Raw genomic sequence first — 21,702 nt, forward strand, 5'->3', positions numbered from 1 at the left:
GTCCTAATTTGAAACACTTTTAAGCTTGGGTATACTAACTCTAGCTAAATTCTTTTTATGTATTCTTTAGTTTCAAAATGGAAAAATGGTGTGAGTGATATAAAAGATTTAAGAGTACTTTTGTACTTGGGATTAGAGAGAGAATTATTATGTATGATTGTAATAATTTTTTCACATAATAGAATTCTTTCGGGTGGGTTGTAGTTTTTCTCCAGGTTTGGAGTTCTCCACTTAAATTCTCGCGTTTCTTAATTTTTATTATTTTATTTTAATTTCTCAATTATTTATTGATCTGCTTATTATATTGAGAGGTTTTTTTCGGCAATATTTTACATGGTTATTCATGTAGGTACATATAAATGCACAATTCATGGGACTTCAAAAACAAAATGTGACTAAACGAAAAAATTTTCAACACATAACTATTCCTTAGAATATAACAATTTCAATGCAGATCGTTGGAATATTGATATAATAGTAATTTTACCATAACTCACGAACTTACACTTTTAGATCAATTAGTGATTTAAAATAATATCAAAGCAAAAACTCTCTAATTCAAACCTCTACTTTTAGGTAAATCGATTATTTAAAACAAATAGTTCAAAACGAGAGTCTACTTGATTTAAAATAAAAAATTTAAATTCTCTCGAAAAATAAGACGATTATTTTGGGCCCACAAACAATTTTTGGGAATTTTTTTAAGGAAGAGAGTAGTAAAAAAAAAAAAAAAAAAGAAAGAGAGAGTATGATGAAGCTTATGATAATGCTCATCATCTCGTCATGTCATTTTCCATTCTCTTATCCCCAAAAAAACCCCCTTCTTCCAGAATTCCACGCTTCCTTTTCTTCTCTCCTCTCCTTTATTACAAATTTTTCACCTCTTTCTCTCTCCTTTTTTGTCTCTCTCCACTCTACCTAGTCAATTTCACCTATATTAAACCTCCATATTTAAAATTTTAAATATTGATGTCGATAAAAATATTAATGGTAATACACTCGTTTAATTGAAATGTTGAAGGATGTTTTAAAAGAAATAATATTTAAGTTAACGGATCGATATTTTGTCAGTCTAAATTACAAACAATTTGCTTTATATATGAGTATTCGATTAGTATATGCACACATAGACTAATATTACGAGAAAATATACATTATCTAACAATATTTAAGTGTCAAGGAAACTCGTAGGATATATTAAATTCTAAGATATATGAACCATTATAAATTGAATCAACCGTCCTTTGCTTCGACCTATTAGTTTCAACCGAATTTGGTTGTGGAGGATGAATGGACGAAAGACTGCACCTTATGAGTTGCAAGCAACTAACTAGTAGCAAGTTTTAAAAAAGAACAACGTTCACCGAGTATGGTTAAATTTTCAATTCGAAAAGACTAGCAAACATGCTACCAAATACCAAGCCTAGCTACCACAAAGAAAGTCAAACTGGCTGTTCCTTCTCTCGTAGGAGAGTGAAGAGAGTTTTTTTTTTTTTTTTTTTTTTTTTTTTTTTTTTTTTTTCAAAGGATGATTAAATTGTTATTTTAGTTATATACTTCATCATTGTTTCTTTATCGATCCACTCATTAATTTATGAATTGAACTCATTAATTCTCTCTAAGTTTTTTAGTCATGGTTTTTATTGAGTAGTAAGCCAAATTATGATGGTTAAGTTGTTATTCCAATTATAATTCATCAATATTTTTTTATCGATTCACTCATTCGTGTCAATGTTAATCACTTTGTCGACATAAGAAATTTAAAACTAACTTTTTTAGTTCAACGATAATATAGGAGTAAGATCGAATCATCAACCTTTAAAATGATCGTTTATATATCTATCTACTGACCTATACTTGTATTGATAAAAAAAAACAAAAACAAAAATAAAAACAAAACATTACAAACAACAAATAAACCAATATTTTTTTCTCTCTCCTCTGTAATGTTATATTGATCAATCACCATCTCTTAATGTCTGCAACTTCAAACACACACACTTGAAATACTTTTCCAATACCCCATTTATTTATTTATTTACTTATTATTATTATTATACAAAACCCATTTTTCTAACTTTTAAATTTTTCTCTTTCCTTTTTGTTCCCTTCCCATTTCATTCTACTTTCCCTCTCAGCTGTTTTTCAATTCCCAAAACCATTCCATTCTTTCTAATAAACTCCCAACAAAAACATTATAAATATTGTCTTTTTTTTTTTTTTATTATTATTACTATTATTGAACCAAAGGCTAAAAAAGTTTCCAACTTTCTTCCTCTTTGAGAATGTGGACTTTGGGTTATGATGACAATGGCGGAGAATTTTGCTTCTCTGAGGCCTTTCATGGCGGTCGCAAGCTCCGGCCTCTTGTCCCTCGCCCTTTGCCTTCCCTTCGTGTCAATGGCGCTAACTTGTCTTCCCAATATTACCATCTCGGTATGCATTATCCCTTTCAACTATATATATATATATATTTGTTCAATCGTTGAGAATATAATATCTTAATCTGTTCAACTATGCTCACATTGATGATCCGTAGCATATGATACTATTTCGAATATTTATTAGGATAATAGGTTTAAACTGCAACCATTTGTCAAAACGAGTGTATCGATCATTATTATTAGTGCAAATAGATTTTGACAGAATGTTATTAGGGTTTGAACCAATCGTTGGAATTTTGAACATTCTATTATAATCTATCAACTTAAGCTTTTGTGTTTGGGAATAATTTTAGTTTGATTTTTTTTTTTAATTTGTAGCAAATCTTTTGAATGAGGAAAGCCAGAGAGAGTTGTTGAATAATGAAAAGAGTTCATCAAGTCCAACACCAGTAACAGTGAGTTCATCAAGATGGAATCCGACGGCGGAGCAGTTGAGAATTCTGGAGGAGCTTTACCGGCGAGGGACAAGAACGCCGTCCGCCGACCAAATCCAACACATCACCGCCCAGCTCCGCCGCTACGGCAAAATAGAAGGCAAAAACGTTTTCTATTGGTTTCAAAATCACAAGGCTAGAGAGCGCCAAAAACGACGCCGTCAAACTGCCGCTGAACAAACCAAATATTCTGGTAAACAAATTAACACCACACACCCAAAAAATAAAATAATAATAATAATAAACAAATAAATAAATATTATTTCTATTCCACAAATTGTTTTTTTCTTTTGTTATTTATTACCATATTTACTATAAAATTATTATAATATTTAGAAAAATTTTTAGTGTCAAATTATTTATAGAAATAGAAAAAAAATGTTAATGGACACTGATGGACTTCTATCATTATCTATCACATAATATCGATAATAGACTTCTATTAGTTTCTATCATCGATAGATTCCTATCAGGCTCAATTAAATAAAATTAAATTTTGTTATTTTATGTAAAATCAATTTCTTTCAAAGATTACCTTTAAAATTTATGGAATCAAATTATCACCCGAAATGAAGAAAAATAAATGTTAGAATTCCTTTCTAGTCTAAAATACCATTTTCATGCTTATACCTTGAAATTTGTTGAATACTAGTCCATAGTTTCCAAAAATCTTAAATTTAATCCATATCATTTATTTAATGTTAATTTCATTTTCTTCGTTATTCACCAATATTTTTACTATAAAGCTTTTATTATTTAACTAATTTTGGCAAAACTTAACTTTCATGACTAAATTTAAAATTTATGAAAAGTATATGACTAAAATTGAATAGAACTTCGAGATATAAAAATTAAAATGATAATTTAACTTTTATTTCTTTTTATTGTAATTGTCGTTTGAAAAAGAAAAAGAAAAAAAAGGTTGAATTCTTCTTGTCTTGGATAATGTCAACAACACAGAGGCAGAAAAAGGGTACGAAATTGAAGAGACAAAGACGAAGTGTAGGTGGGGAAGGCCACCACCACCACCACCCTCTATAATCTCCTCTACTCTATTTTCACAGGTCTCTTTCTTTCTCTCTCTACTCTCTCTCTCTCTTCAAAGCCCATTTTTTTTAAAAAAAAATAAATAAATGAACAAAACCCATTTCCTATTTTTCAAAACCCATATCAAAGTTTTCAACTTTTAAAGAGGTTAAATTATATAAAATACCCAATTTTAAGGTACGGTTGAATGTCTAGATGGAACTTTTAAACTCTAAGAAGACATTTAGGACGTTAAGTTAGTTATTATATTATTTAGAGTGCAAATTATTTTAGTTTCAGTAGAAACTAGTACACACTGTAATCAAGAGAAAGAACAAATGAGTATGAAATAGTAGCACCGTAGTTAGTTTTAAGTTATAATAGTTAGAAATATCAATTATTATAATTGGAGGTCTAAACACTGGGTGGATTATAATAGCTCATTCCATCCAATTGAACTTGGACCTCATACAGCTCCTAAAAAGTTTCATTTTAGAGCTTACATTTTGAAATTGTTAGAGAAAAAATTGAAGGCTACGGGCTAATGCATACAAATGGGAAAGATAATTAAGATTATAGTTACTATTTATTTTCGTGGTTAATTGATATTGTTGTTATCATTCACAAATTAACCTATACTATCGTAGTTAGTAGGGTCAACCCAACCCAACCTGTGTGGTTTAGATTGGATTATCAACTTATTTAGATTGGGTTTGGGTTCAAATAAATTAAATTTTTTTAGTTGGATTAGTTCAAGAGTTTACCTAAAATGACACAAACCAACTCGAACCAATTCAAACTTATTATTTACTTTAAATTGTGGTTTTTTTTTTTTTTTTTTTTTTTATCTATGATACAATTATATATACATATATTTATTTTTCTTATTTAATTTCATTATTTTTTAGATAATTTATTTCTAGCAACTCATAAAAATAGTTTTTTTAGTACTTTAGAAAGAAAATTTGCATTATATAAATTGAAATTGAGTTGTTAATCTTAATTTAATATATAAAAAAAATTAAATCAAATTTGTAAGTAATAACATTTTACTTATTTTTAGAACAAAAATTTAAATCAATGATCTGAGTAACCCAACTAATCTAATCCAAATATTTCACAGTCGAGTTGAGTTAGATTCATTTTTTTAATAAAGATTATTTAAGTTGAAGAAATCTACGACTCAAACGTTTAAGTTGGGTTTAAAAAGTACTTCAACCCAATCCAATCCACGATCAAGGGTTACTACTTCAAAATATACGTACTAAAACTATTATGAAATCGAGTAATTAAAATGAAACTAAATTGGAAACTATAATATCTTAAAATTGAAAGGGGAAATAGAAATTAGATTAAAATGTGTGGAGGTTTGAGTTACAAAAAGTGAGTTTAATTTTTGAAGTGTGGGAGAATGGAAAATGGATTTGTTGGGAAATGAAAAAGGGGGGCCCAAAAGCTGGTGCATTTGTTGGCATAGTGTAGGAGATGAGAAACGTTTGGGGTTTTGTGCTGTCCTTCACTTTACCCCTATTTTGCTCACAAATGACAATATATCCTCAACTCTTTTTTTTTATGTTCTATTCAAAAAAGAAATTTGTACAAAACTTTCCTGACATTGACATCCCCAATTCTTTTTCTTTCTTCCCTCCTTTTTCAATCTCACATTTCCCTTTTGTTCCCTATACTTCTCTTTGCTTCTTTCTATTGTCTAGTACTTTCATCATTGGTGTGTCCCTTTGTTTAGAAGTGTGTTCTATGCTGTTAAAATCATTTTTTTCGTATCTAGAATTACTATTAAACGTACATTAGATCGATCATTATTTTCAAAAGTTTAAAATCAAACATTTCAAATGATTTTGAATCGTTAACTGCACGTTTTTGGATGATTTTAATCATTCAAAGTCAATTTCAAATATGCTTTAAATCTCACATAAACGTTTTTACTATATGTGTTTTCCTTGACTTGATTAGTAGATGTCTAACTTTCTTATATGGTGTATTCTTCATTTCAGTGGATTTAACTTATCATATCTTTTTAGTCATTACAAATGTATCGTTTAGAAAGTTATGTGGATATTCTACTAGCTAACAAAAATGTAGGCAACTTTTTTTCCTCTTTACATGGATATTAACCCACCGGCTTAAATTTTTGAGTTGATTATTAATTAATATATGGTATAAGAGTAGCTTGGGATAGCCCTCAAGAAATGTTATTTCTTCTCTAATTAATATTGATTTTCATTTGAAGCTTACAACAGAGGAAAAGTGTTAACAGTATTGATTAAATTTACTATAACACATCCGTTTAAGTTCAAGTTTAGGGATTATGGGTTTTGAAATGTCTTCAAATCTAGTTTGAAGATCATATAAAGTATTTTAATTTTAAAAAGTACAACATATAATATATTAAAGAACGATATCAAAACATTTATATTAATTGATTGATAGACAAATGAAAGGAGAATCTTCCCCATGCAGGAATGTGCAGAAACACAGAGAAAAACAAAAGTTGTTGAATTGGAACAACAAGAAGAAGAAGAAGAACAGGAAACAAGAAGAGAGTCAGTGGAAAGAGATGGAACATGGAAATACAATAATATATTGAATTGTCAACTCATAAACCCTACAAGGAAGACCCAACATCTAAACAGTGTCGACGAATCCCGCACCGGAGACCAACGACACAATGTCGTTGATAACGATGGCGAAGAAGAATCTAAAACGATGACACTTCAGTTGTTTCCTCTATGCAGCACCAAGTTTTACAAATACGACGGCGAGAGAGAAGGACGACGGGATGATTGGCCAGCGATCATGTCGGATTCAGACAATGTGATCAAAAGCACCACCTTATCTCCAAGTTGTAGTTTCCAGTTTTTTGAGTTTCTTCCACTCAAAAACTGATTTCATTTTCACCATGTTATGTCAATGTTAAGACTTATTTTTGTTACCATATAGGAATAGAAGAGATCAGAGAGTGTTCTAATGTGTGTGTGTTTTTTTTCCACAAAAGGTTTTAAATATAATTCCGATAAAAATGTGAAAACTAAGATAAAATGTCGATGTTAAAGAAGAATCATCATAGATATCAAGAATGAGTTATACCTAATAATAAGTATTTGAATTTTAAAAAATGTTAAATCCTAAATCTTAACCGGTGCTGTTAAAAAATTCTACCTTTTTTTTTTTTTAATAAATCTTCGAAGTTTTTACAAACATTGTCTTAGAAATACATTATTCTATTTGACACAAATCGAAATTTTAGAGATATAATCAAAGAAAATTTTTGAGGAAAAAGTTGTTTGGAAAAAAATTCATTTACATCTCCAAGATTTGATAAGATATATAAGTGAAACTTTAAACTAATGATTATATCAAATTAAACTCTAAATTTGGTTGAAACTTACTCCAAAATTCTTTGGAATCTCTTGATTGAAAAATATCTTATGCAAATGAGATTCAAGTTTCTGTTGATGACATTCATGACTTCTACTCCCGTAGTTCTATTCTTGGCTTTTTTTGGGCCAACTGTAGGTGTAACTCTGTTGCACACAAGTTAGCTACCCATGCTTGTAGATTTCATTATTCGACCCTCCATGGGTGGATTCTGCTTCTCATTTTGACTCTTTTTAATCATTTGTTTTTGTTGGTTTTTGTGTCCCAATCTGTTGAATTAAAAAAAAAATCTAAACGTTTACAAGTGAATCAATTTAGACCTAGACTTTCATTTCAAAATTATTAATAGATAATTTCTATGCTTGTATAAAATTACTTTTAATACAAGTAATTAATGTAAATTAAAGAGAAATGCATTAATCAATAGATAGTAAATTTTTTTTCATTAAATTTTGAAAGATTTTTCATACTCTTCTTCCTTTATTTTTTTCGGCTTACAGAAAAACAATTACTTAATAACATTTCTCTAAGATAATGTTATTTAAGTGAAATAGAGCTGATTTGAGTGAGATTAGTGAAAATAGCTAAAAAATCAAATAAAAAAATCTAAATCAAAAGATTTTTGTACGGATGATCCTTTCACATATACAAAATGATTAATGACCCACCTCCACAAACATATGAAATCCAACATCTTGTTTCGTTTGTGCACTACTACATTTATATAGTATCGTGCTAGGGATGATCATATCTATCATAGCCCCAACACAATGGTCATGTATATCGCGATCTTTATTTTTCTCCACTCCATCACAATATTTGTGGGGAAAATGAAGTTTGCGATAAACATGGTCATCGCATTAGAGCTACGATAGACATGTCCATCCATAACACATACTATATCAAGTGGACAAAAATGAATATCGCGATAGACATAACCATCGTGTTGGGGGCTATGATAGATATGACCATGTCTAATACAATACTGTTTGAAATGATGGTGTTTTTTTTTTTTTTTTTTTTTTTTTTACATTAATTATTTAGGAGGCTGAGAAATGGTTATCCTAAAAATAATAATTAAAAAAAAATCAACTCAAATATAAAATTTTAAAATTGAATTAAATTGATGTAATTATTATTTAGCGTTTTGTTTTGAAGTATAAATTGATTTTTATTTTTGAGATGAGAATGGTTTTGGTATGAAATAAAATGGTGAAGAATGAATAGAATATAGCAGAGAGAGAGAGAGAGATAGAGAGACATGTGAAAGGTGACAGAGAGATAAGGAAGAAAGCTTTTATCTGTGATATGGCAAAAAATGGGTTCTGCCATGTGAATCGACCTTCGAGATGTCTGCAACGGCGAAGAAGGGAAAAAGATGAAAAAGGATGACGTCAGAATTTTGATGTTGATATGTAAGCTCAGCTCTAAACTTGAAAGAATTCTATTCTGAAATCAACTCTTAAAATATTGACTTCAACTATTTTCTTTTTGTTCTCTTTAATTTACCATTTTTAGTATATTATAAGGATATTATATTATACTATATCTTTGTGACACAGACATAGAAGTTTCTCTCCCTAAAGTTAAAAGTTTTGTTTAATCATTATTACATTTAGATTGGAATTCTCACACTTCCTTACAAATCCTCAATTTATTTTAGGTTTAAACACTACTTTGATATTTATACTTTTGAATTTAGTTCATTTTGGTCTTTATCCTTTCAAAATATTCATTTTGGTCATTGTACTTTCAATTTTGGTTTATTTTAATACTTGAATTTTAAAAAAGTAACCATTTTGGATTTTAAAAATGAAAATGAAAGAACCAAGAAAGTGACTTTGGAAGTACGGGGACCAAAATACCAAAATGAATATATTGAAAGTGTAGAGACCAAAAAGAACCATAACCAAAAGTATATAGACCAAAATAGTTTTATAATTTGTCCAATATATCTACAATATAAACTATATGTATTCTATGATATAAACTTTTAACCTCAATAGAACGAGTACATGTCAATATATTATTGTTAAGTACCATAACTACAGAGATAGGGAATCGAACTTCCAATCTCTAAAAAAGAAGGTCATGCCAATGATCGTTGAACTAGGTTCACTTTAGCCAATTACTGCTAAGCTTGATTTGGCAAGAGGAGGAAATTCTATATTAGCAATCAGAATTCAGTTTATTTTCTTGGCAAAGAACAGACCCCATCCCTGCTCACCGGATAAACTTCGGTTCAGCTTCGCCTTCCATCCACAAACGATGTTGTTGTAACCTTCCTGTGGTTCATATAGAAAGTGAGAGATCTGGTAGACAGAATAGACAATAAGCTACATGAAGGTAGAACTGAGAAAGAACCAACTTCAGAAAAATCATGGATAAATCTGTCCTTTTGCTCTTCAACGGCTTCGAGTTCCCGCGGCAGAACTTGTATAAACTGAATGGAGAATGAAAGGTTATGAGTTAGAATTTAGAACATGAAGACAATTTACAGTTTCTTTTCATGTCATTTGCTCATAATATCAGCAAGAGATGCAGAATTCAGACCTGGTACATGCGGTCCTCCGAAACGACTTCACTGAAACCAGCATCCTCAATCATCAAATGAAAATAAATAAAGTAACAAGTTAATATGTTGAAAAAGATCCAATGAAAACACCCTGGAAAATTGTTCACTGAAGTACCTGACCATAGGTTTTTACATCATGCAGATCATACACTCTTTGCACGATGTACTCGGCAAATTTGGATGACGAAGTTCCAGCATTTCTGCAATAATCAGTTATAAAAAGTTTTCCTCCTGGCTTCAGCCACTTGTGGAATGATCTGAACAGAGAAGGTTTGTCCTGAAACAATTCAAACATGATGTTGAAGTATACTTTGTTTGCAATGCCAAGACATTGTCTTCTTAAATTTTAGATGGCTTACTTGAAGTGTAAAATGGTGTCACGGTTGTATATGACATCAAAATTATGGTCCGGATATGTTTTCTTATTAAAATCGGCAACTTCAAATTTGACGGAACATTCGAGTCCAATGGAATGCTCGAGAGATCAAATTGACGGAGATATCGATGCTGACAACCTCAACGTTGAAATTTTCCGCCATATAAAAGCCTGCTCCCCCAATGCAACAACCAACATCAAGAACCTTCTGGCCAGGCTTGAGGTCCAACTTGGCCACAAATTCTTTTGTTGTATCTGATCAAATACAAATAATCACTTGAACAAATAAGGATTGTAGAGGTTTGCATGTACTCAAGCAAATCAACTGCTTCTGATCTCTTGAAATCAAATAGCTAAACAGAGTTCAAGCAGTAAAATCTTTTGAATTTTTTAAAATCTCATTGTGTACTCATAACTAAACCTCCAGGGCTGACAAATCCGTGTCCAAAAACACGCTCGTATTGCGGTATGCCGCTACTCTTGTATTGAACTGTGTCTAAGAATAGTTGGAATCCGCTATCATTGTCTGAACAAACTTTTTTGGCATATCCAGCAAATCTATAGCATGAAATATGGAACAATGCCAATTTTTTTTCTTCAAAAAATGAAATTCCATTGAGAAGATGAAATTACAAAGAAGCAACCTTGAAATCAACAGATAATACTCCAGTTTGTAGCCAAGGAATTAAATGACAGTGTACTTCATTAGAAACGATTACCATCAAATTGGTATGTCAGATATGATGTAGATCCAAGAGATAGATGCATATTGACCAAACTGAACATTGATCAGAGCAAATAAGACAAAATGATAACACGAGCTTTGTATCAGCTAAAAATTTATCCAACTGCAGAGAGATCACAAGCTTGAATCTCTTCACCTTTAAACGTGTCGAAAAATGAATGTGAATATTAGGAGAAAGCAAGAAGAGAATTTGAGGAATCTCATCTGCTGTTTTCTTTTGGCTCGTGCATCTACTTTTAAATTATCATATGAAAAAGCATCGAATCTTTCCACATTGGTGGGGGTAATTCAAAACGAACACCCAATAAATTTTACAATCTGCAAATACCTCAATAACCCAAGTGAATTCAATAATGTTCTCGTGCCAACAATTTTCTCTTCAAACAAAGGACTACCAAGCCAATCCTCTCATCGAATAGTCGTTCATCCATCCATTTTATATCTTTGAATTGATAAAAAATAAATAAATAAAGTTGAAAAACACTTATGGTCGTTGATTTTTTTGAAAGTAACAATGTAGTTTCATTTGTAATGATTTAGTCATGTATTTCAAAATTGTAACAATCTAGTCCGTGAACTTTAATAAGTAATAAATTAGACATTGTACTTTACAATTTGTAATGAATCAATGATTTAGTTCGTATCATAAAATCTATCGAATCCTACCTAGAATTTCTAGTATCAATTAAGATGTTCTCAATTATATACAAAAATCTCTCTCACTTCTATCCATACTATCACTAGGTTTGTCCATGGCTCCATCAATACTAAATTAAGAGGAGAGGATGACAAAGAAGGATGACTGTTCTTACCTCTTCATCAGACAAATACATGAGCAGCCAATTTGAGAAGATGAAATCCACAGAGCCTTCAGGAATATTAAATTCTGGGGAGGTCACATCAGCAAATAGAAACTTCACATTCTAATGATGCTTTCATTCTCAAAACTAAAACAACTAAGAAAAATGAAGGAGAAATACCACTGAGCTTGGTTGCATTCGGAAACTAGCTTCCTAATCGCATCTTCAATGCCACCGTCTTCCCCTCGTACGGCGGAAGCAGCGAAGTCACCTGCAGAAATCAGAATGGGATTTTGAATTCGAAATTTCACTGTAGTCGAAATTTGGAAGATAGAGAGTGAGTGAGTTACTTCGGCCGTTTCTTTCGAGTGAAGTTGATGAGAATCCGAATCGATCATCATCGACTCGATAGTCAAATCTGCAGAATGCTCAATCTAATACTTCTTCTGTCTCTCACGTTCTTCCCCTAAATTACGGTTTAACATTTCAAATCAAAATCAATTTAGGAGTTTCTTCCCTCCCATCAACTTACGGCCAGAAGAAGTTAGATTTAACGAAGGACGCCATTGTTGAAGAATTGAGATTACATAAAGGAAAATGATCGTATTATTATAAATGTCATTTTTATGTTATTCAACTATGCATAGTACCCAAGTGTATCAGATTCTATAAATAGTGATATTTGATGCATCTTGAAAGAACATACATTAGTGAGTTAATCCACTTCAAAGTTCCATCAAATTTTCATTTTATCCGATTTTTATAGTTTTAGTTTATTATTATATCTATATATCATTATATTATATTTTCTTCATATTCGTGTTCCCATTATGTTCCGATGTACTCCTGAATTTCACAACATATTATCAACACGAGCTCATATAGTTTCCCTCGCTGAAGAAATATTGATCATTTTTATATGTTGGGTGATTAAAAAATTAGCAAAGAAGATCTATATCTAGAAACAGTATAACTACACACAATACTTACAAGTAAAAAAGATATTTTTTCAAATTGACAATGTTGAAAGCATAAGTAAATACAATATCAAATTCTGCAAACTTGATTGAAGGTTTGGGAAAATCAAATATTATTTTACCTAGGGACAAAATTCACAATTAATAATGCATTGTTCTCTGGTCAATCAAAGAGAAATTTTCTAAGTTTTAAAGATATACATTACAATGGTTTATCATATTGAAACTGATAGTAAGAATAATGTGAAGGATCTATATATTATTTCTTTTGATTCGAATGAAAAACGTATATTAGAAAAGTTGCATGCTTTATTTTCTAAATTGTATCATACTCATATACGAGTAATTGAAACATATGCAATATTGGACCTAAGTTCATGAATGTATATATATGTGCTATTTGACATGACATATACGAATTGTATTATACTCAATAAGTCCAAAGGTCATATCAACAAGCCCAAACGCCTATCATCCACGAAGACTAACAAACCCAAAGATTAGTTTTTTTTTAGAGAAAACATCAAATGATTATGTATTAGAGATTGCACTCATTACATTAAAGAAATGAATACAAATACAAAGTTCAAATTCCACGAATTAAATTTTTCATGAAATCTCGTGTGAACAGCATATAATCAAGATCATAAAACTGGAAAAAAAACTTGAAATTAGTTAAATGTGTAAAATAGATAACTAAAATATTGAAGTCTTAATTTCATGGAAATTTTGATGGACATATCAATAAAATTTCAATTTCGATTGATATTTTGGAAAAATTGTGAAAAAAAAATCAAAAAATAAATTAAAATTAGTAAATAAATATTTTGTGATTTTTAAGCAAGTTAACATATCTATCATTTATATTATATTTGCATTAGTGATATTTTATTGCTTAATTATTAGTTTTGCAGATTTTTTACAATATAATGGAAATATCGATTCATCCCTCACGTCGATATCGAATCTAGAAACTGTGAAAATATCGACATTTTGACAAAAATTTAGTACTATAAAGTTCTAAAAAGAAATATTCTCGAAATTTTCCTTGTTGAAATTTCTCGGTGGAAATTTTTCACCATGGATGTGTCCAACTCCAATCTGATAGGAAAGAATGTAACGACCCGAGTTTAAGAGAGGTACATGAATAAATTGATATCACATCTGAATAAGAGGGATCATGAGGACATGAAAGTATGGTTAAGAATGATTTAAAAGAATTAAAAGTTACTACCTATATCAACAAGGTGCATCTTGCTTTTCGGTGGCTCAATCATAAGAATTTTAAAGTTAAGTGTGCTTAGTTTGGATTAACATATCTACAATTTTTTATTAGTATTCTCTCTTTTTTTTTTGGTATTTTATTATATCAACTAATACTTTTGGCTTGATTGGCTATATTTGCAAATGTTTTTTTTAATTATTATTATTGACAATAAAAATCAATCTAAACATACTTCAATCGAGTAGTGAGGTAGCACAAGTATTACCATCGTTTAAGACATGGTATGATCTTCACCAATATAATTATTGAATTCAAAAGAAAGAAAAACAATAGATGCAATTGCTGAATAACAAAGTAATTGATCATTAATAAAGGTTGGTGTTTTGATCATTTTGTTTTGTGGGCAATGAACAATCCCCATTTCTGCTCTCCACACCAACACCTATTCAACTTTGCCTTCCAACCTCCAACAATATCATTGTAATCTTCCTGCATTATATTCACAAAATCAACCAAAAAAGAAAAACCCAAAATTACAAATTAAAAACAAGAGGAATGAAATCTATATGAGTGGTAAATTAAATGAAAGAGCATGTTTCATTCATCTTGTAAGATCCCGTTTGATAACTATTTGATTTTTTATTAAAGTTTTTTAAAATTAAGCTTATAACCATTCTTTCCACCTCTAAATTTCTTGCTCTTTTATCTACTTTTTACCCGTGTTTTCAAAAAAACCAAACGAAATTTTGAAAACTTAAAAATAAAAAAAATTAAAATTAGCTAAGAATACAACTCTTGAAATAAAATGCAAATCATCAAATCATTATATAAAATTGGGAAGAAATAAGTTTAATTTTCAAAAATCGAAAAAAAAATATTATCAAATAGGGCCCGAGTGTTTAAAGACTTGTTTTTTTCAAACATTCTTTTAAACGATTAGAAAGTCAATTCAAAGGGCTTGAAATTTGAGAAGAAGAGACCCACTTCAGAAAAGTCATGGATGAATGCTTCCTTTTCCTTTTCAACAGTGTTTAGTTCCCTTTGAAGAACACTGATGAACTGCAAAGAAGAAGAAGAATCTCAACAAAGTTTTAAATTAATATATATTTGCAAATTAAATGATGTGAAAAGTAAAACCTGATCGGTTCGGTCCTCTGCTACCACATTGCTGAAACCAGCTTCCTCAAGCATCTGTTCATCGTTGATTTAATAGATCAGATGCAAACAAAAATTTGGGGGCAAGTTGCAAAAACCGGACCCTATATTGGTAACTGTAATTACAATTTCAAACTTTCAGTCGTAAAAATTTAGTCTTCAAACTTATAGATTTAGGACAAGTTGTAAAAATCGGGTCTAATATCTACTTGGTCACTAAGTTTCAAAATGTTACCCATTTAGTCCTTCAGTTTTGAGTTTGGCTTCGATTTCGTCTTTAGGTTTCAAGACGTTACAATTTTACCCTTGAGATTTGAGTTGTATTTCAATTTGTGATGGGTGAAAAATTACCTGGCCGTAGGATTTGACGTCGTGCAAATCATAGCCTCTCTGCTTGATATACTCTGCAAATTCAGGGGAAGGAATGCCACTACTCTTGCAGTAATCACTTATTAGAATCTTTCCGCCAGGCTTCAGCCATTTGTAAAACGACCTAAACAATGCAGGTTTGTCCTGAAACAAAACAAAACGTACAATCCCTCTTCACTTTCCCCAAAAATCAGACACAAAATAAACAAAGATAGATAAAAATAGAATAATTGTACTTGAATATGTAAAATGGTGTCCCGGCTATAAATGACATCAAATATGTTATCTGCATATACTTTCTTTGTACAATCGGCCACTTCAAATTCCACTGGGCATTTGAGTCCAATAGCACGCTCTAAAGCTAGCGAGATCATGTTAATGGAGAGGTCTATTCCGACGACCTCCACTCCAAAATTCTCGGCCATGTAAAAGTCTCCTCCCCCAATTCCACAACCCACATCCAAAACCCTCTGCCCTGCTTTTAGCTCCAGTTGCGCTACAAATTCTTTCGTTGTATCTGTTTTTCTATGATAAGACATATTAGATATTCAAACAGATTTCTCAAGCCCCTGCTTGGTAACCATTTGGTTTTTCATTTTTGAAAAGTAAGCTTGTTTCCTCTCAATTTCTTAATAGTTTTCATTTTTTTTAAGTGTAAGAGTTGAATTCTTATATAAATTCTAAAAGCCAAAACAAGTTTTTAATATATATATATATATACTTTTCAAATTTTAGCTTGGTTTTTTAAAATATCAGTAGAAAGTAGATAAAGCAAAGATTTAAAGGTAGAAATGACTTTATAGGCTTCATTTTAAAAAACTAAAAACAAAAAATGAAATGGTAACTAACCGGGACCTAAATAATTGATTTATCACTTACCGATTCCGCCGGTGCTGACGAAACCGGGTCCGAAGACACGCTCGTACCGGAGAATGCCGTTGCATTTGTATTGAATTGTGTCTAGAAAGCGTTGGAATCCTTTGCCTTCGCTGGAACTTTTCTTCTTCTGCCATATCCAGCAGACCTGCAAAACCCAAAAACAGAGTTTTATCCTTTTGGGTTCAAGATATGTAGGAATTGGAAAACGAGAAAATAGAACAGACAAGGATTCTACTTGTATGAGTATATCGCCATAATTTCAACAAGTGAGGTATAAATCTCTCCAAATTCACTATTTTTCTTTAGGGAAAAAAACACACACACACAAGCACAGAATAAACAGACATAGACAAGGATTGTTTACCTGATTTTGACTCGTCTTGTTCCCCAAATAAACTCCAGTGGGTTTGCAGCCAAGAAGAGAAAGTTCAAAAACATTTCCAGAATCATCTTTGGCATAACACTCTTTGAGAACCTGGAAAGTAACTAGTTTAGATAAGAATAGTATGTATTTTGCAAACATAAATTGCAATAAGAAGTTTAATGGCAGAGCAGCAGCCAATAGATGCTATTATGTTCCAACATTGTTTTTAAAAGCACAAAACACATTGAAGTGCAAAAATAAGTTACAGGCCGAAGCGGGAGGCGTAAAGAAAATCTTAAAAAGACAAACCTTTGAATAGAATCTTGGTTCCCAGTAGTGAGACAAGTCGTGCTTTTTATCAGAATTTTCAGAATGTTGGAAACAAGACTCTCTGAAGAAAATATAACCTCCAACCTTCAACCATTTGATCATCCTATCTGCCAGAATTTTTACCTGCAGTCCACAAACCAAAATTGGAGGAAACATATAGACCATAGAATTACTAACAAAACAGAAGCTCCCTCGAAGCGCCAAGGAATTAAATGCTAACGTACTTCATTAGAAACGATTACCATCAAATTCGTATTTCAGATATGATGTAGATCCAAGAGATGGATGCATATTGACAAAACTGAACAATTGATCAGAGCAGATAAAACAAAATGATAACATGAGCTTTGTATCGACTTAAAATTTATCCAACTGCAGAGAAATCACAGCTTAAATCTCTTAATCCGTCGGAAAATGAATGTGAATATTAGGAGAAAGGGAGAAGAGAATTTGTGGAATATTATATGCTGTTTTCTTTTAGCTTGTGCATCTAATTTTAAACTACCATATCAATAAGCATTGACTCTTACTACAATGGTGGGGACAATTCAAAACTAGTACCCAATGGATTTCACAATCTGCAAATCCAACAATAACCCAAGTGAAATCAATAATGTTCTCATCCCAACAATCCTTTTCAAACAAAGGACCAAGTCAGTCCTCTCAGTGAATAGTTGTTCATACACCCATTCAACATCTCTGATGAATTGCTATAATTTTGAAAGTACATGACTAAATTGTAAAAGAAAAATCTCTGACTTGATACAATTTAGTCATGTACTTTCAAAACTATAGCAATTTGTCTTTGAACTTTTATGAGTAAATATTTAGTCTCTATAATTTACAATTTGACCTGAGTCTTTATCTTGAAATATATTGAATTCTACCTAGATTTTCTTGTATCAATTGAGATGCTCTCCTCACTTGTATACAAATATCTCTCTCACTTCCCTCCATACTATCACTAGATTGTACATGGCTCCATCAATTCTAAACTAAGAGGAGAAAATGAACAAGAAGAAAGATTGTTCTTACCTCTTCATCAGAAAAATACATGAGCGGCAAATTTGAGAAGATGAAATCCACAGAGTCTTCAGGAATATCAAGTTCTGGGGAAGTCACATCAGCACATAGAAACCTCACATTCTTATTATGCCCATTGATACTCTCATTCTGCAAAAGTAAAACAACAAAGTAAAAATGAAGAAGAAATACCAAAAAGCTTGGTTGCATTTAGAAAATTACCTTCTTAATCACATCTTCAATAACGTCAACAGCGAGAACCTGCGCCGCTCTTTGAGCTAACTCCGCCGTGAAACGGCCAATGCCAGCCCCAAGCTCCACTACCGTCTTCCCCTCGTACGGCGGAAGCAGCGAAATCACCTGCAGAAGTCAGAATTGGATTTAGAGTTGGAAATTTTCACTGTAGTCGAAATTTGGAAGATAGAGAGTGTGTGAGTTACTTCAGCCGTTTCTTCCGAGTGAAGTCCATGAGAATCGGAATCGACCATCATCGACTCGATATTCAAATCTGCGGAATGATCAATCCAATAGTTCTTCTGTCTCTCACGTTCTTCCCCTGAATTATGGTTTAACATTTCAAATCAAATTGATAAGAACGGGAAGTGAAATCTCGAAAAGAAGAATCTGTGAATCGTAGAGTTTGTTCTTCCCCCACCAACTTACGGTCAGAAGAAGTGGATTTAACGAAGGACGCCATTGTTGAGTTGAGCTTTTCTTTGGGATGAGAATCGAACAAATTAGCTAGTTTGACTTTTTGAGTTGAAGTTACAAAAGGGAGAATAATGGAATCTTAATCTTAATATTTTTAATTAGGGGAAAATGAAGTTTTTCTTTCCTTCTTCCTTTTTTGTACAACCACAATCAATGAAGTGAAAGTATTGTTATCAAAATAATCCGATTCTTCATGTTTAAAAAAATGTTGAAAGAAGTGTCATCTAATACAGATGATCATGAGTTACATGTAATATTAAGTCAAAACTAGTAATAAGATATAAAATAGACAAGAAAGATAGTAGTTTTTTTTTTTCTTTTTAAGAAAGGAAATCAATTAAACAAAATGAGTCAGAGATACAAGTATCGAGGAAAACCAATCAGGCAAAACAAAAGAAACCCTCCCAACATCTTCAGAATGGGAAGAAGAGGAGAGTCCACAACAAAATCCAAAACTACCCCTATCCACCGCTGCACGGGCAAGACGGTGTGCAACACCATTCACCGAGCGCGAACACCAGACGAAAGACCGAACACAAGCCTCGCTAGCTAAAGACACAATCCCATTCACCAGGCCATCAAGCTCGACAGATCAAACTCCTTGTGGCAGCAAGCATGAATGAGCTCGCAACAATTGGACTCCACGTTCAAAGGGAGAATAAGACCACCATCGAACTGGTCAATGAGAGCAGAAAGACCCTTAACCACCGCTACTGCTTTCAAATTCTTTATAGCCTATTTCGTCGAAATCTTCTCACTCTCGGCAAAGATAAGAGGCCTTGCAAAGTCGCGCAAACCCAACTAATCCCACCAAGACCAACAGATTCCACCCACGAAGTATCATAATTGAGCTTCCAATGCCCATGGGTAGGTAAGAACCAACAAGAGTAACTCACCGACCTTTCCACCCTATTTGAGGGGGGAGCAACAAAAACCTTTGAATTAAACTCCTTGACGTACACACAGACCCTATGCAAAAAAGTGATTCGATCTAGGGCAACACCATAAGATTTCACCATATTTCGATGGGTCCAAACGTCCCATAGAAGGACGGTCGCTGCCTCTTGATCTGAACCAACAAGCTCCTTTAAAATCTCATCCCAACTGTCGAACAGACTCCAACATTCCCTCAAACCATCCAAAAACTTGTATAGGATGGAACAAGGAAAGCCATAAACCGTTAGCAAATTTGCATCCTTAAAGAACATGAGGTCTCCAAGTATTTCTTACAAAACAAAAAGAAGAGGGTCAGTAGAGATTCCTTTTCTTAAAATATTGCTGGCAGTGGGAGAATATTGTTGAGAGGCTTCCACACTGCCAACTTAACTCCATGAGGCACATTCAGCTTCCATATCGACTTTCACTTAGGCTTCAACCTAAGCGCATTAGAACTAGAAGCACAAGAAGCATTCCAAAGATTCACCGCAAGATTGTAAACACTTTTTATCGAAAAGAAACCTTTAGGATCCAAACCCCAGATAATCTCATCAATATTCCCTCCTCCCCTACGGGGGATACTAAGAATAGCCTCAACCTCATTGGGGAATAAGCTATCATTAATGAGGGATGAGTTCCATCAACGACCCGAAAAGATCGTGAACACGTTTTTCTTCCATATTTCTATTCAAACAAATAGGAATTTTTGGCCTATTACTTGCAAGCTAAGGATTCTTGTGGATATAAATGGTAGCTTTATTTCAAATTTTTCATTTGTACCTTCCCATGAATAGGTCTCTTCCCCAGAGGATACTCTTCCGAGTTAGAGATGGATTATACCCCATTAAGGCTTTGAGAAAGTTTCCATCCTTGAAGTACCTACCTCAAAGCTCCTAGGTGAGCAAACAGTGAGGATTCTTAATAATCCGCTAGCTTTGCTTAGCTAACATGGCTTGGTTCAAGAGTTTGATGTCACGGAATGTAAGCCCATCAGTATCCTCACTACAGCATAACTTCTTCCAACTCATCCAATGTGCTTTCCTTTTCTCCCCACTAGAGCCCCACCAAAATCTAGCACAAACGTGGTTAAATTTGTCACAAAACCCACCTTGAAGCAACTTATGGTGTAAGTCGGAATCACTTAAGCCACTGCCTTGATGAGAATCTCCTTACCACTATTGGAAAAGAGGCTTTATTTCCACCCTTGAAGGATTTTTCACACCCTATCACATAGGCTGTTCAACAGCCTAGACTTGTTCCTACAATTCTGGGCCAACATCCCTTAGATACCAAAAGACTTAACCAAATCTCACACCCAACTCCCTACTTATCCTCCCCACCTAGGAAGCCCCAATGTTCTGCTTAAAAGGTATTCAAACTTGTCCAGATTGATTGTTTGTCCTAAGGCTCTTCGTAGGTTCAAAGAACATAGCGAATTCTTTGGCATTCATTAATAGAGGCTTCAAAGAAGATCAGGTTGTCATCTACAAAAAAAAAAAGTAAATGTGAGATAGAAAGACAGTATCTATTAATTCGAAGACGATGAATGAGAGAAAGATATTCTTATTATTAATTCGAAGACCACAGATGAGAAAAAGTGATTCTTCTCTTCAGATTAAAGTCGTGTGACCTTGGGCACAAATGAGGAAGAGGCGGGGGGAGAGAGGATCACCTTGACGGAGACCTCTTTAGGGCACAAACCTCCATTGAGGCATTCCATTAATAAGCATTGAGAAATGGACCGAATCCACACAATTCATAATACAACGAAACCAGATTTGATTGGAACTCAACGAAATAATCATAGCAAGAGGGAAGGGCCACTCGACCCTGTCGTAGACTTTGCTCATATCTAGCTTAAGAGCCACCCATCCCTCTCTCCCTTTCTCTTCGTTGTTGATAGCATGAATGCACTCAAAGCCCATAATTGGATAGTA

General features: G+C 32.5%; 4 protein-coding genes across 6 annotated transcripts; 1 reads left to right on the forward strand and 3 right to left on the reverse strand.

Moving 5' to 3' along the window:
* Positions 1–2,059: 2,059 nt before the first annotated feature.
* On the forward strand, positions 2,060–6,808 carry WOX1 (WUSCHEL related homeobox 1). The gene is made up of 4 exons (XM_039022836.2): positions 2,060–2,436; positions 2,763–3,071; positions 3,839–3,942; positions 6,383–6,808. The coding sequence occupies exons 1-4, from the start codon at positions 2,286–2,288 to the stop codon at positions 6,806–6,808; spliced, it is 990 nt and encodes a 329-aa protein (XP_038878764.1). The 5' UTR covers positions 2,060–2,285.
* A 1,590-nt stretch (positions 6,809–8,398) lies between these two features.
* Positions 8,399–12,395, reverse strand: LOC120070925 (phosphoethanolamine N-methyltransferase-like). Of its 2 annotated transcripts, XM_090310620.1 has the most exons (9): positions 12,147–12,395; positions 11,977–12,067; positions 11,809–11,882; positions 10,235–10,506; positions 9,991–10,152; positions 9,854–9,884; positions 9,669–9,743; positions 9,528–9,585; positions 8,399–8,653 (listed from the first exon to the last, which is right to left on the reverse strand). In XM_090310620.1, exons 5-9 carry the CDS (start codon positions 9,996–9,998, stop codon positions 8,598–8,600), a joined length of 228 nt encoding a protein of 75 aa, XP_090166746.1. In that variant the 5' UTR covers positions 9,999–10,152; positions 10,235–10,506; positions 11,809–11,882; positions 11,977–12,067; positions 12,147–12,395; the 3' UTR covers positions 8,399–8,597. The 2 variants fall into 2 exon arrangements, with proteins under 2 accessions (XP_090166746.1, XP_090166745.1); XM_090310619.1 differs by lacking the exons at positions 8,399–8,653; positions 9,991–10,152; positions 10,235–10,506; ... (1 more) ...; positions 11,977–12,067; positions 12,147–12,395 and having other exon boundaries at positions 8,939–9,585; positions 9,854–9,907.
* On the reverse strand, positions 10,316–12,363 carry LOC150037594 (phosphoethanolamine N-methyltransferase 3-like). Its single transcript, XM_090310775.1, has 7 exons — positions 12,329–12,363; positions 12,147–12,214; positions 12,003–12,067; positions 11,809–11,919; positions 11,068–11,132; positions 10,673–10,809; positions 10,316–10,506 (listed from the first exon to the last, which is right to left on the reverse strand). Exons 1-7 carry the CDS (start codon positions 12,361–12,363, stop codon positions 10,316–10,318), a joined length of 672 nt encoding a protein of 223 aa, XP_090166901.1.
* Positions 12,396–14,173: 1,778 nt separating the features above from the next.
* On the reverse strand, positions 14,174–19,190 carry LOC120070690 (phosphoethanolamine N-methyltransferase 2-like). Of its 2 annotated transcripts, none has more exons than XM_039022534.2 (12): positions 18,782–19,190; positions 18,559–18,674; positions 18,341–18,478; positions 18,131–18,268; positions 17,075–17,218; positions 16,766–16,876; positions 16,402–16,546; positions 15,759–16,039; positions 15,505–15,666; positions 15,136–15,189; positions 14,983–15,057; positions 14,174–14,487 (listed from the first exon to the last, which is right to left on the reverse strand). In XM_039022534.2, exons 1-12 carry the CDS (start codon positions 18,813–18,815, stop codon positions 14,386–14,388), a joined length of 1,500 nt encoding a protein of 499 aa, XP_038878462.1. In that variant the 5' UTR covers positions 18,816–19,190; the 3' UTR covers positions 14,174–14,385. The 2 variants fall into 2 exon arrangements, with proteins under 2 accessions (XP_038878462.1, XP_038878463.1); XM_039022535.2 differs by having other exon boundaries at positions 18,774–18,866.
* Positions 19,191–21,702: the final 2,512 nt, after the last annotated feature.

The sequence above is a fragment of the Benincasa hispida genome, chromosome 2 (assembly GCF_027475165.1).
Source record: "Benincasa hispida cultivar pf3 chromosome 2, pf3_genome.v1.1, whole genome shotgun sequence".
Taxonomy (NCBI): Eukaryota; Viridiplantae; Streptophyta; class Magnoliopsida; order Cucurbitales; family Cucurbitaceae; genus Benincasa; species Benincasa hispida.